General features: G+C 45.0%; 1 protein-coding gene across 1 annotated transcript in view; it reads right to left on the minus strand.

The window, feature by feature from the left end:
* Nucleotides 1–14,951, minus strand: part of REL (REL proto-oncogene, NF-kB subunit) — a 951,280-nt gene that overhangs the window by 85,164 nt on the left and 851,165 nt on the right. Inside the window, exons 7-8 of the mRNA XM_069608033.1 lie at nt 10,151–10,255; nt 1,877–2,089 (exon numbers count right to left, since the gene is read on the minus strand). Of these exons, the coding sequence (XP_069464134.1) occupies nt 1,877–2,089; nt 10,151–10,255 (318 nt within the window). The remainder of the gene's footprint in view (nt 1–1,876; nt 2,090–10,150; nt 10,256–14,951) is intronic.

Below are 14,951 nucleotides of genomic sequence, written 5' to 3' on the forward strand. Positions count from 1 at the left end.
GGGATCTAACATCATTAGAAAAGACCCTCATTGAATCTACTTCGTCAGGGGGCCTCATCTCGCAGCTGTACAAGATCCTCCTAGGCAATTAGAGGAAATCAGATGAGGCCGTTAAAAAGAGGTGGGAGAAAGATCTGGGCCCCCCGATGAACGAACATCTCTGGAAAAGTATTTGCAAATCGGCCCATAAAACCTCCATCTCGGAGCAAAGCAAGCTGCATGGCTTAAAACCTCTACACAGATGGCCCTATGACCCCAAGCGCCTCTCCAAAATGTTCAGACAAGCAAGCCTCCGATGTTGGAGGGGATGCCGTAACCAAGCAGACTACTGGCACATGTGGTGGTCCTGCCCGAAAGTGCAGGCGCTTTGGAAGGAGGTTCTGGCCTGGAGACCCAAGACTGGTACAATTCGGCCTGGAAGAGCTTGAGAGCCGATGGCCGCGGCTCCCACACATGCCACACTTTCTGTTGCTAGCGGCCAGGGTATGCCTAGTGACGAACTGGAAATCACAGGCCCTCCCGTCAGAAAGAACTTGGGCCCAGACAGCTAGAGAAATGTACGAGATGGAGAACATTACAGGGGCTCTCCATGAACTCTCCCTAAGCAGAGAAATGGAATGGGCTCCCTTCCTAAACATCTACAAGTAACTCACGTTGGCGCTCCAGACCAGGCCCCTCGCTGATGTGCGAGAAACCCTAACTCTACAATCGTGACTCTTGTGCTTCATCTCAGGGGAGAAGGGCCAGGGCGAAGGGGGTTAATAATTTGTAGAGTTTGAGCAAAAATACGACATAAAATTGCAACAGATGTGAGGATGAAGTTCCAGTTTACCTGAATTGTGCATTAACAAAAAGCCTAATAAAATAAACTTTAAAATAAAGTGCAACCTATAAGCTGAAATTGCTGCATTGGAGCACATCTAAGAGGGAGATGGGACGTGAAGAGGGATACACAGCTTGTAGGTGTTGGTGACTTACTCACCCATTGATTGCCCATAGCCATGTTAATCCCTAAAACTATTCCCACCCACTACCTGTCTCCCTGCATGCCAAACGCATCCTTCTTGGACAACTTTGAGCTAGCTCTCTCGAGGAGTAACATCAAACTGTACTGAATAGGCAGAGCCAGTGCTATTATTTCTAAGCAGTCTTCTGTGAGTTAATGGCTTAATTGCAGTTGTAAATGTGCTACTCGTGTAACAAAAATGCCTTAATTAAGTGTTCCTTTAGGCACTTTCAGCCCGATTCATGGAATTTTTTGCACGGTTTCAAGTGACTTTGCACTGCTGAAAAGAGACTTTACACTGCCGACACAAACCCTGATTCATGGAACTGTGCAAAGTGTATTTTTGCAGTGCAAAGTCCGTGCAAAGCAACTTTTCAGCAGTGCAAAGTCACTTTGAACCGTGCAAAATGTCCATGCATCGGGCCCTTTATTTATAAGCAATATTTGTGTCCTCCATCATTTTATTAATAAGTAATGTGGAAGTCCTCACATCTGTTTCTTGCACTGACGTTCTGTTAAAAACATTAATTGGCAAATCCAACAGTGATGGTTCTTGAAAGGTATTTGATAGGCATTTACCAGGTATGCACAGCATATGCCCAGCTACCCATCATTTTTCAGCTGATTCCATCTTATGGCCAGGTAGTTTCATTATGGTTATGTCTGGAAAATGCCTAGTCCATCCCTCTAAAAAATCTAATACTGTTGGCTTTGCTAATGCGCGTCACTGAATTGACATTATCACTTTTAAAGGAGCTATCACGCATAGACAGTCCATTATATGGACAGTATTGAATGCGCCATGCAACCCCTCAATAAACATAAGTATAACGACTTTATAAACAGCAATATATGCTTCTGAAGTCGTACCTTTTTCGTCTGGCAGATATCTGAACTCCATTGGCTCGCTGACCTCCTGGTCAGATGGTCTTCGTAGCTGCATTTTCACGGTCACGGGCTCAGCGATGGGCTTGAAAAAGGCTGGGGTCCGAAAAACGACGGCAACCTGCCGGTGCACATCTGCCTGCGAAAACGTTCCTTTGCCTTCCCAATCGCTGGTAAAAAAACGTACTTCGATGTCATCTAACAGAGCAAGGAGAGAAGAAGGGTGAAAGCTGACAGATATGCATGTTTGTTGTTGAAAAAAAGAAACACGGGTAACGTGGCTAACAGGATGCAGCTTCCCAAGAAAGTGAAGCTTGGCAGAAATTACCAATATTTTAAAACAGTGTAGTGACAGCTAATCCAAGGTGCTGTTAAACACAGTGTACTGGGTTTATAAAGCAGGCCAAAGCACGCATATGAATTGGGCTAGTCTTGTCCGCCTGATGTGATGATCTGGACTGCTGGTTATTTGGGTGCGCTATTGGTGTCGGTTGGCCTTATGTTGTCCCAGCTGCTTTATGATTGATGTTGTGCCAATTGAGATTGAATTGTTTCCGTTATTTTGCACCTAATAAATGATTCCCATCTATCTATTTCTACCAGCACTTTTCATTTTTGCCAGTTTAGAGTATTCCTCGAAGGCAAACTATAGCACCAGTACTCAAGTATGTGGCAAGGAAATGTTACATTTACATAAAAGGGCCACACAATGCAAGAGCTAGGCATACGCTGAGTGCAGACAGTTGCATTTGGCAGTACCCATCCTATGATGGCAGTACCTCACCATATGAGCCTGCATCTAGCATTGGAGGGCAGCACTTCTGCATATGAGGCTGTCCCTGGGCTTATGATGGCTGTAGCTAGGCATATATGATTGTGAGTGCTATTATATAACGCCAGAACTACAAGACCCATGCATTCACTCTCCAACGTGTTTGGCTTGAAAAAAAAAAAAAAAAAAAATATATATATATATATATATATGGGATACATTACTCACCGTAATCGTATTTCTGATGCTTGTATCTGCTTAGATTCACATGCTGTGCATAGGCCGACATCTAGTGGAAGCTGCGGAGTATTACAGTTTGTTTTTCGAAACTCGAAAATGGTCGTCGACACAGGGGTGCCAGTAATACTATCCCTAGTGTGACGTCCACTGTACCCAAGATCCCTCACGCGTCTAGGATCCTCAGATTGTATTTTTTCTGGCATGAGGAGTAGCGTGAGTACAGATAATCCAAGCAGATAGACAGAAAAGTAAGACTACAAGCAATCATGCGCCTTCTCTCGGAGGGGAGGAAGGGTGGGTCGCATGTGAATCTAAGCAGATACAAGCATCAGAAATACGATTACGGTGAGTAATGTATCCCTTCTGAGGCTTGTGGAATCTGCTTAGATCACATGCTGTGCATAGATTAGCGAGCAGTACCAGAAGAAGGAGGTGGGATGTGAGAAGGGTCATGAGCAAACAGGTGTCTTAGAACCGCTTGTCCCACTTGTGTATCTGTCTTGGAATGAGTGTCAATGCAGTAATGCTGAGTAAAAGTGTGAATAGAGCTCCAAGTAGCTGCTTTGCAAATGGTGTCGAGGGGAACATTTGCAATGAAAGCCAGAGTGGCCCCAATGCCTCTAGTAGAATGGGCCCTTGGCGTAAAAGGCAGAGTTTTTTCAGAAAGAGAGTAACACAGCTGTATACAGTTGATAATCCACTTCGAGATCGCGCCTTTAGAGACGCGATCCCCCTCTCTGCTTGTAGCTACGGAGACAAACAGTTGATCTGTTTTCCTTAGCGGTCTGGTTTTATTTACATAGTAGAGGACCGCCCTACGCACATCAAGGGTGTGTAGTTTCACCTCAGCTGAGCTTTGCGGGTTCTGGAAGAAAGCCGGAAGCTCGATGGACTGGTTTACATGGAACTTAGATATAAATTTAGGTGAGAACCTAGGGTGTGTGCGTAAAACCAGTTTGTCTTTGTGGATAGTAAAGAAAGGATCCTGCACTGACAGAGCCTGAATTTCACTGACCCTTCTTATAGAGGTAATGGCTACTAAGAAGGCTGTTTTATAAGTCAGGTGTTTGAGACTACTTTTATGCATGGGTTCGAAAGGGGGGCCCATGAGCTTAGCTAGCACCACATTGAGGTCCCATCCTGGCGGTGGGTTCGAAATAGGAGGGTGAAGTCTCTTTACTCCTTCCATGAAGGCTTTAACTACTGGTACTTTCCACCACAATACTTTGTTATGGGATGTGGTGTAAGCCGAGAGGGCTGCCAGGTGTACCTTCAGAGAGTTAAAAACCAAACCTGCGTCCAGCAGGTGGAGCATGTATGTTACAACGTTGGAAGGAGTGCAATCAACTGCGTTGATTTGTTTGTTCTGGCACCAAATAACGAATCTCTTCCACTTGTCAAAGTAACAGTGCCTTGTGTTTGGTTTCCTGGATTCTTTTAGGATGTCCATACACCTCTGTGGTAAATTGAGATGCCCAAACTCTATGACCTCAGGAGCCATGCTGCCAGGTTCATTGAGTTGGGTTCCTGGTGCACTGTTTGACCTTGTTGCTGGGACAGTAGGTTGTACCAGGCTGGGAGTTTGATGGGCTCGCACACCGCCATCCTGCGTAGGCGTGGAAACCATGGTTGTCTCACCCACATGGGAGCAACTAGGATGAGCGTCATCGATTCCTTGTTCATCTTGTACACCACCTTCCTGATGAGAGGAGTTGGTGGAAAAGCGTACGCAAACATCCCTGACCAGTTCATCCACAGGGCGTTCCCTTGGGAGTCTGGCTGGGGGAACCTGGATGCAAATCCTGGGCATTGTTTGTTTTCGCTTGTGGCGAATAGGTCTATAGTGGGGAAACCCCAATGAGAGAAGAGATCTTCTACGATATCTCTGTGAAGGACCCATTCGTGTTCTTCTGGGAGGGAGTCTCTGCTTAGGGCATCCGCTAGGGAATTGAGCTCCCCTGGAACATGTTGTGATGACAGGAAGATGTTCCGTCTGAGTGCCCATATCCAGATTTTCTGGGCAAGCTTGGACAGATTTGGCGAACGAGTTCCTCCTTGTTTGTTCAGATAGAACATGGCTGTCGTGCTGTCCGTCCGGATCTGCACCGACAAGTTTAGCAGATGGGGCTCGAACGCCCGAAGCGCTCGGAATACTGCCAGAAGCTCTAGCAGGTTGATGTGGTTCTTGGCTACTGAGTGAGACCAGAGACCCTGAGCTGTGTGGTGGAGATGGTGAGCTCCCCACCCAGTCAGGCATGCATCTGTAGTCACCACTGCCTGTACTTCGGGATCGTAAAAGGGTTTTCCCCTTGCGAGATTCTCTCTTGTCCACCAGTGTAAGCTCTGTACGAGTGTTGGCGAAACGACCACTAGATCGTCCCACTGACCACTTGCCTGAGCCCACTGTTTCGCCAACCATTCCTGCATGGGACGCATGCGCAGACGCGCGTGGGGGACCAGGTAAATGCATGACGCCATCATGCCCAGTAACCGCATTGCTTTGCGTACCGTTATTTGTTGACCTGACTGATAATGTGGAATTTGCAGTAGTATATTCCGAATTCTCTCTTCCGAAGGGAAGGTCAACCCTTTCTGAGTATCTAGGATTGCTCCTAGGAACTGTTTTGAGGTGCTTGGCACCAGACTTGACTTCTTCTCGTTGATAGAGAAGCCTAATTCGTGGAGGAGGTCGATAGTCCTCTGAATGTTTGACCTGCAAATTCCTGGGGTTTCCCCCGTTATGAGCCAGTCGTCCAGATAAGGGTACACTGGGATTGCCTCCCTGCGTAGGTGTGCAGCTGCCACCGCCAGTACCTTGGTGAATGCCCTTGGTGCTGAAGCTATCCCGAAGGGCAGTACCTTGAATTGGTAGTGGCGACTGTCCACCTTGAAGCGCAAGTATTTTCTGTGCGCTGGGAGCATGGAAATATGAAAATAAGCATCTTTCATATCCAAGGTTGCCATGTAATCCCCCTTTTTTAGGAGGGGGATTACCTCTTGTAGCCTGGTCATACGGAATTTTTGGGGCTTGACATACTTGTTGGCAGGCCGTAAGTCCAATACTGGGCGCATTGTCAAATCTTTCTTTGGCACAAGGAAGTAAGTTGAATAGATACCCTTGTTTACCTGGTGTCCTGGGACGAGTTCTATCGCGTCCTTTTCTAGCAGAATGGCGATCTCCTCGAGAAGGATCTTCTGATGTTCTAAGGAGTGTATTCTTTGTCGTGGAGGGTGGTTCTGGGGACGCTGCAGTAATTCTATACAATATCCAGTGAACACTGTTGACAGCACCCATCTGTCTGAGGTGATCCCTTCCCAAGCCTGGGTGAAGTTGGAAATGCGTCCCCCTACTGGGGTTGCGTGAGAAGGGACCCTGAACTGAGCGTCACTGCTTTGGTGGAGGCGTGCCACCTCCCTTGTTGGGGCTGCCTCTGCCTCTTCCACGACCTCTCTTGTTACCCCTGCCGTAACTTTGGGTAGACTGCTGGTTGTTGTTCCATTGTGTACCCTGTCCTTGGGCATAGTTGCCTCTTTGTGAATTTTGGCCGCGTGGGCGACGAAAATTACTGTTCCCCCTCTGGTTAGGGGGTTTGTTGGTAAGCTGGCCAAGGGATTTGAGAGTCTCGTATTCGTCCTTGGCATTCTTAAGTGCGTCTTCGACCGCTTTCCCAAACAATAGATCGGGTTCCACCGGCTTGTCTATTAAAGAAGCCTGGGTTTCTGTTTTGAACCCCGACTGCCGTAACCACGCATGTCTCTTGATAACAGTACCTTCCGCTATCAATCTTCCTGCGTTGTCCGCGGCGTCGAAAGTTGCTTTTAATATGCAACCAGACACGGCTCTCCCTTCTGCCGAGATCCGAGCCAACTGGCCCTTTAACGGTTCAGGAGCAGAGGCTATGAGCGCCGCGACCTCTTCCCATTGATGGCAGTTGTAACTTGCCAACAGGGTGGTGGAGTTTGCAATCCTTGCTTGGTAGGCGGACGTTGAGGCTACCTTCCTGCCAAACCCATACAGTTTTTTGCTCTCCTTGTCGGGAGGAGCTTCTGACGACGATAAGGATGTCCCAGCCCTCTTCCGAGTGTTGGTAACCACTAGGGAGTCTGGTTTAAGATGTCCTCTTATATAAAGAGGGTCAGACTGGGCTGCCCGAAAAAGTTTTTCGACTCTGGGGTTGACAGCTCTGGTGAGGTTGGGATTCACCAGGGATGGATCTATTCTACGTTGGATGGATTTAAGGATAGGGATGGTCTGAGCGACCGGCCTCCTCTCTCCCACTAACTCTTCTGCGAAGTCCCTTTCCTCCTGTACACCGTGGGTGTCAATGTGAAAATGTTCTGCTGCGCGAGCGAGAACTTCATCAAGGAGGGGCTGGTTATCAACTGGCGAGTCAGTAACTGGGGCTTCGCTCTCTACCGGGGAATCTACTCTGTAAATTTCCTGCTCATCTTCTACCTCCTCCAGGTCCTCATCATCCGCATAGTATTCAGTCCCGGTTTGTTCCTCCATAATGTTAAACTCCTGGTCCCCTTCAGGGAAAGGCTATCCTTGGTATCTGGGGTGTGGAGTAGAGTATGGAGTAGAGTAAGGCTGCACCTCGAAGGGTTCAGGTCTTTCGAACCGGGCCTTTTTACTTAGGGGGATAGGATCAGAGGAGCCTGAGGGTGTGGCCCCTTGAGGGTCATACGAAAGGAAATGTTCTGGGTTTTTGTTATAAAAATCAGCTAAGGAAGATATCCTTGACATGACCCTGTCTATGTCTTCACTGGACCATTCCTTGGAACAGGGTATGACTTTAGTAGGCAACTTAGAGGACTTATCAAGGGTACCCTTGCTGGATGTTAATGTCCCAGTAGATTTGTGTTTGTCTGTCTGCTTAGGGTGGAAGGATGGTCTTACAGGAGTGGAAGGCTGTGCTTTCCGCTGTTTCCCCCCCTCCCCGTGCGTGGAAAAATGTTTTCCCTGCCCCTTGGAGGCCCCAGAGACTTTCGACGCCTGGCGTCGAGGGTCGGGAGAGGTATCTGTGTGTTTCGAGCGTGGGGCCTCGCTGGTGTTAACTGCGGCCTCGGTCTCCTGGAGCGCGGCCTGGGGGTGGAAATCGTCTTCGTCTTCCGACGAAGAACTTCCTTTAATCTAGGGAGCGAGGCACTCTTGGCAAGAGTGGATGATTGCCTTGCGTCATGAGGCGATCTCGATCGAGAGCGCCCAGAGGACACCGAGTCGGACCGTTCTATCTGTGCCTCTTTCCGAGAAGTCGACGTCGTCGAGCCTCGGTTGGACTTGGTGTGCTTAGTGTGTGTACCGCTTGCGTCGCCGGGGGTCTTCCCCATAGCCGCCCTGCCGGACAACCTTCCGAGGTCGGGGACCTGCGCTCGGCAGTCTTTCGACGCCGTAATGCCCTCGCCGTCCGAAAGTACGGCGTCGCTGCCATCGCTGAAGGCGCCCTCCGCTGCCATGGCCGCCTGCCTGGCGTGGTGGGCCCAACGCTTTGTCGAACGGTCCTTAAGTGTCTTAGACTTAAACCTACTACACGCTCTGCAGTTCGCTTCGGGGTGGTCCCTCGGCAAGCAGAGATTGCACGTGGCGTGCCTGTCGACCCAAGGGTATTTGCGGTTGCACTTGGGGCAGAATTGGAAAGGGGTACCCTCCATACGCACCTTGAGGCAGCGGGCTGGTAAGTGTTGGAAATATATAAGGTGTACCTATATACCAAGAGTGAAGAGTATGTACCACACCCCACTCTCCCTACTTGCAGGGCCGAGGCCAGCGGCCTACTAGGCCCGGGCCGAGGCCAGCGGCCTTCCGAGGCCCAGATCCGTCGTGCAGCAGCCGACGGTTGATGTCTTCTCCAGCCGTCGTCGAGTGTCGAGGGTCGACGTTGGGGTGGGGAAGGATGTCAATAAATAATTTTAAACTTCAATAATTAGCAAAAGTAAGGCTAAGGCCAGGGGACTCCGCAAGATGCTTCCGACCAGTATGGCGGAAAAAAACAAACTGAGGATCCTAGACGCGTGAGGGATCTTGGGTACAGTGGACGTCACACTAGGGATAGTATTACTGGCACGCCTGTGTCGACGCCCATTTTCGAGTTTCGAAAAACAAACTGTAATACTCCGCAGCTTCCACTAGATGTCGGCCTATGCACAGCATGTGATCTAAGCAGATTCCACAAGCCTCAGAAATATATATATTTAATTTGTATTCAATTGGCACCATTTTGTGTTAAAGTGTGACAAAATGTCACAATGCAATACACCTGTTAAACGCAAACAATCTATTTACAATAATATCTTCATTCATTCGCTTGACTCCTTCCCATCTACTGCCTTTATCAACGCATTCACTATTTACACAATGTTTGTTTGTGAGAACAAAACATTAATATAAATGTATGAATGACAGGAAAAATATATGCGCAGCTGGCGATTGAGGGCGGTCAGAGACATCAACAATATGCTGTGTTAAATCTGTAAATAGTGAATGTTTGATAAAAGCAGTAGACGGGAAGAGGTAAAGCGGATGGATGAATTATTAAGATAGGATTGTAAAAAGGTTGTTTGTTTTTAACAAGTGTATTGTTATGACATTGTGTCGCAGTAGCCCATTAAAACAAAAAGATGCCATATAAATTGCATGTGAAAATAAAATGAATACATATTTCTTTTAAGCCAATTACTCAGGAGAGTGTGAATGAATGTGTTTTGTAGTTTTACATGCATTTGATTTTCTAGGGTGACCCATTCATTCGTGTATTCCTCTAGAGTCTCTGATACATGAGGGATTGCATATAGCCAGACCTATTAGCTTTGGCAATGGTCATTCTGTTTGATGTCGTTAGCTTTGGTTAAAAAATTGGACTTGTAAAGAGAGAGAAAGAGTGGGAATCTGAGTGGGGTAGGTGACAGTGGAGAAAGAGCAACAGGGCGTGTACTTAGACTGGTGAGGGAGGGAGAAAGACAAAGCAAATTTAGGGAGAGCATAGAGATGAGTGCAAATAGAGACGGACACAAATAGAAAGGGAGACAAGCAGAGAAACTGAGAAATAGAAACAGGGGGGCAACAAAGAGCGAGAGATAGAAAGAGGGAGAGTGAGAGCGTGGAAACAGAGGGTGACGAGTAGCGGGGCAACAAACTTAGAGAGTTAAAACCCAATGTAAGCAATAAACATATGCAAAGTGCAGAAAACGATTCGGTCATGCGCCATACCACAATATATGAGGGACACTGCGATGATCAATCACTATACCTTTCTGGACTTTGTCACAGAGCAGAAATATTTCGTCTCCTCCTCTGACGCTTCCACAGTTCTTATTGACGCGGCAGATCCTCAGTTCGGCAGTGTTGGGGGCTCCTAAGGGAATGGATCATTAGTTCATTAACTGTAACTCAGAAAGTCATCCTGTGATTAAATTCCACAGGGGTTAATAACGTGGGTATATGGTTAGTGGACACTTTCATCATGCACTTTTGGAGGCCAGGAATTGCATCAGGTCTGCCGATGACATTTGTGTTGCCTGTTTTTTTATTTTCTCATTTTTGACTTACTTTTCTGTTGATTGATTGGTGTTTATTTTCGATGTGGTGTTAAAATGTTTTCCTTTTGTAATGTTCGACATTTTTACATTTTACTTTGTTTCATAGGACTTACTTTATTATCATGATTGGATTTTTTTCTTTTGCAATAGATTCATGATGTTTTGCGTTGTTTTTCTTGTAAAGTTCTATCTGCCGTCTATGCTTGTGACTACAACTGGTGTCTGCTTGGCTGTATTGGAAATGCAAGCCTTGCGCACGGTTTCACCCAGTAATCATCAACGTGTACTGTAAGAACCAACTGCATAGAGAAATCATACAGTGAAGCATGTTTGAATGACCCTTCTCCATTTTCTGCTACTGCTAAACCATCTGGTCCTCCCGATAATAATAGACCAATTGTTGTTAATGGTGGGAGTAAAGTCAGGATCCTATCGAATGACCATGTTCCTTCAATAACTGGCAATGCAACCTGCCAGATGGGGAACCTGTCTGGTGCCCTTACCTCCATTTCAGACAATCAACCTGTATCCGTACATGGGCCAGGAATAAGCAGGGCCCTTCCCGAAGATCCTATTAACAATCAACCTATTAATAATCGTGCTGCCACTTTGGTATTACTGAGAAAAGCCATCCAAGAGGGCGTAATTTCCGTGGAAATGATATCCGACGCTATGGCATCTGACTCATGCCCTAGTGCTGAGAACAACTTCTCGCCTAAAAATATAAGTGATAAAACAGCTGATTCGTCTGTAAACGCACTCTCTCTCAATGAATCTATGGTTCCTGCATTAGCAACTGACAAACAGCCATCAACTAGTAAAGTCACATAATCGGTCTTGATGGAAGTACTGCCTCTCTTGGCCGTTCTAGAATTAATCGCATATTTCTTCTGGCACTGTTTTCACGAATTCCTCAATTAAGGATGCTAAAATCAGAAGATATCCTGAGAGTATCACTTGCAATCGCAAATAATTACAGAGCCATATGTTATCTTACTTCGGAGTTGATAATGAAATTCCTTTGGTTCAGCCGTGCTGAAATCAAAGAGCAAGGATTCATTTTAACGGCCTATGCTGATGAACAATCCACGAAGGAGTTTCTCGCATTTTCCTGTCCACCTGCTGCTGCTAATCTTGGCACAAATACTTTAACTTGCAATGTTGCCAGTGACGGCAATTCGGCAGTTCATGGATTATTGAATTTAGTTGCCAATTCTAAAGATTTTCCCTGACTAGATGCTAAATTCAATTTTAGCTTTCCAAACCTCTCATCCTACGACATAGGCATTGCAAGCTAATGAAATTAAGTTTCTTTACTGGAATTCATGTGGATTCTATAATCTAATGAAATGGTTTAAAATGCTTATTCCTGCAAATTATCCCACAATAATACTCTTGCGTATATTGTTCGCCTGCCTTAAGACTCACTCAGGGTCGTCCCACTGGCGGTCTCGCTATTGCAGTTAATAACTCCCTGAAAGCACAAACCAAACTTGTGTGGGAATCTTCCAACATCCTGGGGATTTTGTTGATCATGAATAGAACTAAATATCGTACTTTTCTCATAATTTCCCTTTATTGGAACCGTGCTAATACATTAATTGATGTCATACTGGACGAAATTGACAAGTGTCTTGAAACTTTAATGAATGAACATCAAGCTCTTGAAATAATAATCGGAGGTGATTTCAACTCTGATTGCCGAAAAAGATTTCCGATAGGGGACAATAAGTTTAATCTAATTTCCCGTATCAGAGGGGCTCAGTGGAAAGCGTACTTTCAGGACTGGGACATGAACATGGCAGAAACAAAAGACATAAGCCCCAAATTTACATGGAACCGTGGCTCGAATGTATCGATGATAGATTTTATATTTCTAACGCATAACATTTTAGTACTCTCCACTCCTTTATGTATTAGTCCGATACTGCATGGTGACCATGCCCAATTATCCATTGCTCTGAAATTAGAATCTTCCTTTTTACACCTTGATCCTTCCTTACTACTTCCTGAAGTACATTGCCATCAAACATCGCTTAAATGGAGCCCTTGACTCTGCAAACAATTTGTTGTTTATGTCTCCACACACATTGACATGATCAAATCTGCGAAAACCAAATCGATCTCATACATGGCAGCTCAATGCTCCGTAATAATAAAAAGGGGTCTGCTACATTTTAGTTCCAAATATCTAAATAAGGTCCATTGTCACCCTTATGATCCCATTTGCAAAACCTTTAAACGTGAAAAAAACAGAGCCCTTAAGCAACTTAGAATGAGAAGTCTTGATACAGCGACCTATTTAACTCTGCGTAAATTCATACTTTTCACGTATAAACGGAACTTAACACATGCGCGCCTTTTGAAATACAACAAAACTAACTGCTCCCTAATTTGAGCAATATGTGGACATGACACTAGAACCATCTGGCGTACTATAAAAAATGTTGATAATCATATAGCACTATCGATGCCTAATTGTATCTCAGAACATTTATGGTGTGATTACATGTCAACCAAATTTCAGCTTCCCAACAGATTTAGCAATGAACCTGAAGTGTCTCTATGCTACAGCGAGATGCGCCGGTTACACTGGTCGCTTGAGGATCTCAAATGGGCTATCTCTAAACTATCTTACTCGAAATCAGCAGGCCCTGATGGGCTTCCCCCATGCGTGTACAAGTCCGACCCGGACCTGTGGGCCTTAATCCTAAAAATGAAATTTCTTATCATAATTAGATTGGGTAACATCCCTGATTCTTGGTGGACTGCCAACATCATCCCAATCTTTAAAAAAGGGGACCCCTCTTTACCGGCGAACTATCGGCCCATCTCGCTGATTGACACTGAAGCGAAGTTATTCGCAATTCTACTCTTGTTTTATCTGGAAAAATGTATTGAGGCTCACGGTCTTTACTAGAAATTTCAGAATGGCTTTTGCAAAGCTACGAGTACTTCATTAAATGCTACAATAATGGCAAACGTAATAGCTGGTGCGAAACCCAAAAAATCCTATCCTGTCTACATCGCACTAATCGATATGTCGTCAGCATTTGACAATGTAGTATGCAATCTTCTTTGGGCAAAAATGTCAAAAATGGGAGTTCCCCCCGTTTTATTATACTGGTTTATCAAACTTCACACAAATACCTCGTATAAGATAAAGATTACAGCTGACGGGGTACCACCAAGCCCATAAAGACATACTTGGGGCTAAAACAGGGATGCAACCTTGCCGCAACCTTTTTTAATCTGTACATGTCTGACCTTGATGATACTTGGAGCGCTAAAAATCTATTTTCAGTAAAGTTTGGCACTATGCGCCTCCAATGGCTTGCATTTGCCGATGATATAATTATTTTTGATCCTACGCCGGCAGGTCTTCAAGTTAAGTTACAGTTGTTTGAGGAATTTGCAAGTGCACATAATTTATCTCCAAATCCTTCAAAAACAGCCATTATGAGATTTGGATGCTTTGAAAAGAATAGTCGCTATCAGTGGTATTTTATGAAGACCGGGATCCCACTGATTACTAATACGATCTATCTTGGATACTTTCTTTCAGAAGATAACTCGATTAATGCTTGGTCTGGTCTTTTACAATGTAAGAGTAGACCCTTACTCTTGCAACTGAAAATGATATACGCAAAATATTGCAAATTTTCATTAGCACCCTTTATTGATTTTCTTACGCTCAAGATTGAAACTGTGTTACTATACTCTCTTGACATCTGTCTTTGCGATATGAGCGCATGTTTAGACCGTCTACAAGGGACCTTGATAAAATCTGCAATGCACTTTCCTCTAACGCTACCGAATTCCATAATGAGACATGAATTGGGGCTAGTTGCTCTATCGTCACGTTGGAAATGGAGACAGCTTTTAAATTATGCAAGAATATGCTTTCCCCTACTAACCGTCTTTATAATGATATGAAATCTAACCTTGAAATGACGACCATTCCATCAATTACTAAATATCGGTACAGTATGCAGGCATTATTGATTGATGCAAATCTTATAGTTGATGATGTTCATTTTCACCCAGGGTATGCTAAGAAAAAACTTTACAAACAAGATTGGTGCATGACTCTAGAACAAATCGAGAAATATAAAATGCATAAAGAATACTCCGCTCAAACTAAGAAACGTATCCCTAGATATAAGTACATTGATTTATTTCCTTCTAATCATTTCAGAAGGGCCTTCCAGTGGTTCAAATTTAATTTATACCACACACGTGAAAGGACCAAATATTGGAAGAAAAAGATGCACCAACGCTCGAAAAATGTCATTTTCCAACTTGCTTAGAACCAAGGGAGACGATGAAACATTTGATTTTATATTGTCCTCATTTTATAGCAAAGAGAACTCTTTTATTGATTACATTTGTAAATGTAGAATATGACGACTGCCTTAACTCTTTATGGGTAAGAATGATGCAAGGTAGTCACAAGCCACTAATATACGTTCTAGTCTCCCTTTGTAAACACATAGAAAAGGAACTAGTACT

The sequence above is a fragment of the Ambystoma mexicanum genome, chromosome 4q, assembly GCF_040938575.1.
Source record: "Ambystoma mexicanum isolate Mex_15411 chromosome 4q, UKY_AmexF1_1, whole genome shotgun sequence".
NCBI classification, from domain to species: domain Eukaryota; kingdom Metazoa; phylum Chordata; class Amphibia; order Caudata; family Ambystomatidae; genus Ambystoma; species Ambystoma mexicanum.